At 52.7% G+C, this 7,337-nt stretch overlaps 1 protein-coding gene across 1 annotated transcript in view; it reads right to left on the bottom strand.

Moving 5' to 3' along the window:
- LOC124020525 (BAH and coiled-coil domain-containing protein 1-like) overlaps positions 1-6,852 on the bottom strand; it is a gene marked incomplete at its 5' end in the record, with an annotated part of 22,385 nt that extends 15,533 nt beyond the window's left edge. Inside the window, 2 exon segments of the mRNA XM_046335763.1 lie at positions 5,790-5,865; positions 6,735-6,852. Of these exon segments, the coding sequence (XP_046191719.1) occupies positions 5,790-5,865; positions 6,735-6,852 (194 nt within the window).
- Positions 6,853-7,337: the final 485 nt, after the last annotated feature.

Below are 7,337 nucleotides of genomic sequence, written 5' to 3'. Positions count from 1 at the left end.
TGTGTCTCCATCAGTATGAGCAGCCTGTGTCTCCATCAGTATGGGCAGCCTGTGTCTCCATCAGTATGAGCCTGTGGCTCCATCAGTATGAGCCTGTGTCTCCATCAGTATGAGCCTGTGTCTCCATCAGTATGGGCAGCCTGTGTCTCCATCAGTATGGGCAGCCTGTGTCTCCATCAGTATGGGCCTGTGTCTCCATCAGTATGGGCAGCCTGTGTCTCCATCAGTATGGGCAGCCTGTGTCTCCATCAGTATGAGCCTGTGGCTCCATCAGTATGAGCCTGTGTCTCCATCAGTATGAGCCTGTGTCTCCATCAGTATGGGCAGCCTGTGGCTCCATCAGTATGAGCCTGTGTCTCCATCAGTATGAGCCTGTGTCTCCATCAGTATGGGCAGCCTGTGTCTCCATCAGTATGAGCCTGTGTCTCCATCAGTATGGGCAGCCTGTGTCTCCATCAGTATGAGCAGCCTGTGTCTCCATCAGTATGGGCAGCCTGTGTCTCCATCAGTATGGGCAGCCTGTGTCTCCATCAGTATGGGCAGCCTGTGTCTCCATCAGTATGAGCCTGTGTCTCCATCAGTATGAGCCTGTGTCTCCATCAGTATGAGCAGCCTGTGTCTCCATCAGTATGAGCAGCCTGTGTCTCCATCAGTATGGGCAGCCTGTGTCTCCATCAGTATGGGCCTGTGTCTCCATCAGTATGGGCAGCCTGTGTCTCCATCAGTATGAGCCTGTGTCTCCATCAGTATGAGTCTGTGTCTCCATCAGTATGAGCAGCTTGTGTCTCCATCAGTATGAGCAGCCTGTGTCTCCATCAGTATGGGCAGCCTGTGTCTCCATCAGTATGGGCAGCCTGTGTCTCCATCAGTATGGGCAGCCTGTGTCTCCATCAGTATGAGCAGCCTGTGTCTCCATCAGTATGTGCAGCCTGTGTCTCCATCAGTATGGGCAACCTGTGTCTCCATCAGTATGGGCAGCCTGTGTCTCCATCAGTATGGGCAGCCTGTGTCTCCATCAGTATGAGCAGCCTGTGTCTCCATCAGTATGAGTAGCCTGTGTCTCCATCAGTATGAGCAGCCTGTGTCTCCATCAGTATGGGCAGCCTGTGTCTCCATCAGTATGGGCAGCCTGTGTCTCCATCAGTATGAGCAGCCTGTGTCTCCATCAGTATGGGCAGCCTGTGTCTCCATCAGTATGAGCAGCCTGTGTCTCCATCAGTATGGGCAGCCTGTGTCTCCATCAGTATGAGCAGCCTGTGTCTCCATCAGTATGGGCAGCCTGTGTCTCCATCAGTATGGGCAGCCTGTGTCCCCATCAGTATGAGCCTGTGGCTCCATCAGTATGAGCCTGTGTCTCCATCAGTATGAGCCTGTGTCTCCATCAGTATGGGCAGCCTGTGGCTCCATCAGTATGAGCCTGTGTCTCCATCAGTATGAGCCTGTGTCTCCATCAGTATGGGCAGCCTGTGTCTCCATCAGTATGAGCCTGTGTCTCCATCAGTATGGGCAGCCTGTGTCTCCATCAGTATGAGCAGCCTGTGTCTCCATCAGTATGGGCAGCCTGTGTCTCCATCAGTATGGGCAGCCTGTGTCTCCATCAGTATGGGCAGCCTGTGTCTCCATCAGTATGAGCCTGTGTCTCCATCAGTATGAGCCTGTGTCTCCATCAGTATGAGCAGCCTGTGTCTCCATCAGTATGAGCAGCCTGTGTCTCCATCAGTATGGGCAGCCTGTGTCTCCATCAGTATGGGCCTGTGTCTCCATCAGTATGGGCAGCCTGTGTCTCCATCAGTATGAGCCTGTGTCTCCATCAGTATGAGTCTGTGTCTCCATCAGTATGAGCAGCTTGTGTCTCCATCAGTATGAGCAGCCTGTGTCTCCATCAGTATGGGCAGCCTGTGTCTCCATCAGTATGGGCAGCCTGTGTCTCCATCAGTATGGGCAGCCTGTGTCTCCATCAGTATGAGCAGCCTGTGTCTCCATCAGTATGTGCAGCCTGTGTCTCCATCAGTATGGGTGTCTCCATCAGTATGGGCAGCCTGTGTCTCCATCAGTATGGGCAGCCTGTGTCTCCATCAGTATGAGCAGCCTGTGTCTCCATCAGTATGAGTAGCCTGTGTCTCCATCAGTATGAGCAGCCTGTGTCTCCATCAGTATGGGCAGCCTGTGTCTCCATCAGTATGGGCAGCCTGTGTCTCCATCAGTATGAGCAGCCTGTGTCTCCATCAGTATGGGCAGCCTGTGTCTCCATCAGTATGAGCAGCCTGTGTCTCCATCAGTATGGGCAGCCTGTGTCTCCATCAGTATGAGCAGCCTGTGTCTCCATCAGTATGGGCAGCCTGTGTCTCCATCAGTATGGGCAGCCTGTGTCCCCATCAGTATGGGCAGCCTGTGTCTCCATCAGTATGAGCCTGTGTCTCCATCAGTATGGGCCTGTGTCTCCATCAGTATGAGCAGCCTGTGTCTCCATCAGTATGAGCCTGTGTCTCCATCAGTATGAGCCTGTGTCTCCATCAGTATGGGCCTGTGTCTCCATCAGTATGGGCAGCCTGTGTCTCCATCAGTATGAGCCTGTGTCTCCATCAGTATGGGCCTGTGTCTCCATCAGTATGAGCAGCCTGTGTCTCCATCAGTATGAGCCTGTGTCTCCATCAGTATGAGCCTGTGTCTCCATCAGTATGGGCCTGTGTTCCATCAGTATGGGCCTGTGTCTCCATCAGTATGAGCCTGTGTCTCCATCAGTATGAGCCTGTGTCTCCATCAGTATGAGCCTGTGTCTCCATCAGTATGGGCAGCCTGTGTCTCCATCAGTATGGGCAGCCTGTGTCTCCATCAGTATGGGCCTGTGTCTCCATCAGTATGGGCAGCCTGTGTCTCCATCAGTATGAGCCTGTGTCTCCATCAGTATGGGCAGCCTGTGTCTCCATCAGTATGGGCAGCCTGTGTCTCCATCAGTATGAGCCTGTGGCTCCATCAGTATGAGCCTGTGTCTCCATCAGTATGAGCCTGTGTCTCCATCAGTATGGGCAGCCTGTGGCTCCATCAGTATGAGCCTGTGTCTCCATCAGTATGAGCCTGTGTCTCCATCAGTATGGGCAGCCTGTGTCTCCATCAGTATGAGCCTGTGTCTCCATCAGTATGGGCAGCCTGTGTCTCCATCAGTATGAGCAGCCTGTGTCTCCATCAGTATGGGCAGCCTGTGTCTCCATCAGTATGGGCAGCCTGTGTCTCCATCAGTATGGGCAGCCTGTGTCTCCATCAGTATGAGCCTGTGTCTCCATCAGTATGAGCCTGTGTCTCCATCAGTATGAGCAGCCTGTGTCTCCATCAGTATGAGCAGCCTGTGTCTCCATCAGTATGGGCAGCCTGTGTCTCCATCAGTATGGGCAGCCTGTGTCTCCATCAGTATGAGCCTGTGTCTCCATCAGTATGAGTCTGTGTCTCCATCAGTATGAGCAGCCTGTGTCTCCATCAGTATGAGCAGCCTGTGTCTCCATCAGTATGGGCAGCCTGTGTCTCCATCAGTATGAGCAGCCTGTGTCTCCATCAGTATGGGCAGCATGTGTCTCCATCAGTATGGGCAGCCTGTGTCTCCATCAGTATGGGCCTGTGTCTCCATCAGTATGAGCAGCCTGTGTCTCCATCAGTATGGGCAGCCTGTGTCTCCATCAGTATGAGCCTGTGGCTCCATCAGTATGAGCCTGTGTCTCCATCAGTATGAGCCTGTGTCTCCATCAGTATGGGCAGCCTGTGTCTCCATCAGTATGGGCAGCCTGTGTCTCCATCAGTATGGGCCTGTGTCTCCATCAGTATGGGCAGCCTGTGTCTCTATCAGTATGGGCAGCCTGTGTCTCCATCAGTATGAGCCTGTGGCTCCATCAGTATGAGCCTGTGTCTCCATCAGTATGAGCCTGTGTCTCCATCAGTATGGGCAGCCTGTGGCTCCATCAGTATGAGCCTGTGTCTCCATCAGTATGAGCCTGTGTCTCCATCAGTATGGGCAGCCTGTGTCTCCATCAGTATGAGCCTGTGTCTCCATCAGTATGGGCAGCCTGTGTCTCCATCAGTATGAGCAGCCTGTGTCTCCATCAGTATGGGCAGCCTGTGTCTCCATCAGTATGGGCAGCCTGTGTCTCCATCAGTATGGGCAGCCTGTGTCTCCATCAGTATGAGCCTGTGTCTCCATCAGTATGAGCCTGTGTCTCCATCAGTATGAGCAGCCTGTGTCTCCATCAGTATGAGCAGCCTGTGTCTCCATCAGTATGGGCAGCCTGTGTCTCCATCAGTATGGGCCTGTGTCTCCATCAGTATGGGCAGCCTGTGTCTCCATCAGTATGAGCCTGTGTCTCCATCAGTATGAGTCTGTGTCTCCATCAGTATGAGCAGCTTGTGTCTCCATCAGAATGAGCAGCCTGTGTCTCCATCAGTATGGGCAGCCTGTGTCTCCATCAGTATGGGCAGCCTGTGTCTCCATCAGTATGGGCAGCCTGTGTCTCCATCAGTATGAGCAGCCTGTGTCTCCATCAGTATGTGCAGCCTGTGTCTCCATCAGTATGGGCAACCTGTGTCTCCATCAGTATGGGCAGCCTGTGTCTCCATCAGTATGGGCAGCCTGTGTCTCCATCAGTATGAGCAGCCTGTGTCTCCATCAGTATGAGTAGCCTGTGTCTCCATCAGTATGAGCAGCCTGTGTCTCCATCAGTATGGGCAGCCTGTGTCTCCATCAGTATGGGCAGCCTGTGTCTCCATCAGTATGAGCAGCCTGTGTCTCCATCAGTATGGGCAGCCTGTGTCTCCATCAGTATGAGCAGCCTGTGTCTCCATCAGTATGGGCAGCCTGTGTCTCCATCAGTATGAGCAGCCTGTGTCTCCATCAGTATGGGCAGCCTGTGTCTCCATCAGTATGGGCAGCCTGTGTCCCCATCAGTATGGGCAGCCTGTGTTACCAGGAGGGGAAGTCTGCGTCGTCTCCCATTAAGACACAACACATGTATGGAGCAGGTGATAGAGAGATTATCACTACTCAGTGACTTGGTTAAAAGTACACACACACGAGCACAGAAACTCACAGAGGGTAGAGGACAGTAGAGGAGAGGACAGTAGAGGACAGGAGAGGAGATGACAGTAGAGGACAGGAGAGGACAGTAGAGGAGGGGACAGTAGAGGAGAGGACAGTAAAGGAGAAGACATTAGAGGACAGGAGAGGACAGTAGAAGAGGGGACAGTAGAGGAGAGGACAGTAAAGGAGAAGACATTAGAGGAGAGGACAGTAGAGGACAGTAGAGGACAGAGAGGACAGTAGAGGAGAGGACAGTAAAGGAGAGGACATTAGAGGTGAGGACAGTAGAGGACAGTAGAGAAGAGGACAGTAGAGGACAGGAGAGGACAGTAGAGGACAGTAGAGGAGAGGACAGTAGAGGACAGTAGAGATGACAGTAGAAAAGAGGACAGGAGAGGACAGTAGAGGAGAGGAAGTAGAGGAGGGGACAGTAGAGGACAGTAGAGGAGAGGACAGTAGAGGAGGGGACAGTAGAGGAGAGTAGAGGACAGTAGAGGAGAGGACAGTAGAGGAGAGGACAGTAGAGCAGAGGAGAGTAGAGGACAGTAGAAGAGAGGACAGTAGAGGAGAGGACAGTAGAGGAGAGGACAGTAGAGGAGAGGAGGGAAGGGAAGGGAGAGGGATTGAGGAGGATCCAGAGTTGGTTAGTCCAGCGTGACCACATCCCAGAGGTCTAGGTGTGGGGGGGGGGACTATTGTTTTCTAAAGAGGGGGTAGGAACTGAACTCACCGCTTCCTGCAGCAGTTGCTCCAGTGAGTAGATTCTAGGGCGGTTTCCTCTCTCCCCGTCAATAACAATGCTGTAGCTGGAGATTGAGAAAGAGGAAAGAGAGAGAGAGCGAGAGAGAGAGAGAGAGGAAGAGAAAGGGAGAGAGGAAGAGGAAGGGAGGGAGAGAGAGGAAGAGAGAGAGAGAAAGGAATAGAGATAGAGAGAGGAAGAGGGAGGGAGAGGGAGAGAAAGAGAGGGAGAGGAAGAGAGGGAGAGAGAGAGCGAGAGAGGAAGAGCAGAGAGAGAGAGAGAGGAAGAGTAGAGAGAGAAAACTATTTTCAGCTGTGTGGGTATTATGCCTGCCTGGTTTCACGTGTCACTGTCCCACTCCTCTGTTCCACTTGCCTGCTGCCGGAGCAGCATTATCGACACTCTTCCACTCAGAGTGAGCTGGGTGAGAGAAGACATGGAGTTATGTAACAGAGAGGAGGAGGAGAGAGTGAGGAGGAGGAGGAGGAGGAGAGAGAGGGAGGAGGAGAGAGAGGGAGGAGGGGAGAGAGGGAGGAGGGGGAGGAGGGGGAGGAGGAGAGAGAGGGAGGAGGAGGTGGAGGAGAGAGAGGGAGGAGGAGGAGGAGAGAGAAGAGGAGGAGAGAGAGGGAGGAGGAGGAGAGAGAGGGAGGAGGAGGAGAGAGAGGGAGGAGGGGGAGAAAGGAGGAGAGAGTGCTCTGCAAGGGGTGTGTGGACTCCTTCTGGAGTGAGAGGCTAAGATGCCAACACTGAGTCACTCACTACAGAGAAGACCAACCATGGCTTCCAGCCACTGAGGTAGTAGTGGCTGATACTGTACATACTGTGTGTGCGTGTGTGCGTGTGCGTGCGTGTGTGTGTGTGTACTCACTAGTGTAAGATGCTCTGGATAAGAGTGTCTGCTAACTGACTGACATGTAGATGTAAAGGTATAGTTACATGTCTGGCAGCTCCAGTGTGTGGACCCGGGCTGCGTAGAGAAGTTCATCCTCCTTGGAGATCAGCACCCTGAGTCCATCTGTCAGCAGCTGTCTGGTCAGGACACAGCTGGGGGCTGCTGGGTAAGACGTACACAGTCATTTAATGAAAGACAGCACACATCAACAGTGTGTATGGAAGTGCATATTTGTTCCCTCCTATGTGTGTGTGTGTGTGTGTGTGTGTGTGTGTGTGTGTGTGTGTGTGTGTGTGTGTGTGTGTGTGTGTGTGTGTGTGTGTGTGTGTGTGTGTGTGTGTGTGTGTGTGTGTGTGTGTGTGTGTGTGTGTGTGTGTGTGTGTGTGTGTGTGTGTGTGTGTGTGTTTAACTACTGCTGTGGTAATCAGAAGTCCTCACAAGGATTGTAAAACGAGGAAAATTCAGACAAGTGGGGACATTTTCCGGTCCCCACGAGGAAAATGCTATTTTAGGCGTTTAGGGGTAAGATGGGGGTTTGGGGTTAGGTTAAGTTTAGGGTTACAGTTAGGGTTAGGGTTAGATTTAGGGTTAGAGGTTAGGGGTTAGGGTTAGAGGTTAGGGTTAGGTTAGGGTTAGATTTAGGGTTA

The sequence above is a fragment of the Oncorhynchus gorbuscha genome, unplaced genomic scaffold, assembly GCF_021184085.1.
Source record: "Oncorhynchus gorbuscha isolate QuinsamMale2020 ecotype Even-year unplaced genomic scaffold, OgorEven_v1.0 Un_scaffold_844, whole genome shotgun sequence".
In the NCBI taxonomy this organism is placed as follows: domain Eukaryota; kingdom Metazoa; phylum Chordata; class Actinopteri; order Salmoniformes; family Salmonidae; genus Oncorhynchus; species Oncorhynchus gorbuscha.
Note: the sequence above shows the minus strand (reverse complement) of the source record. Positions and strands in the feature narration are given on the sequence as shown.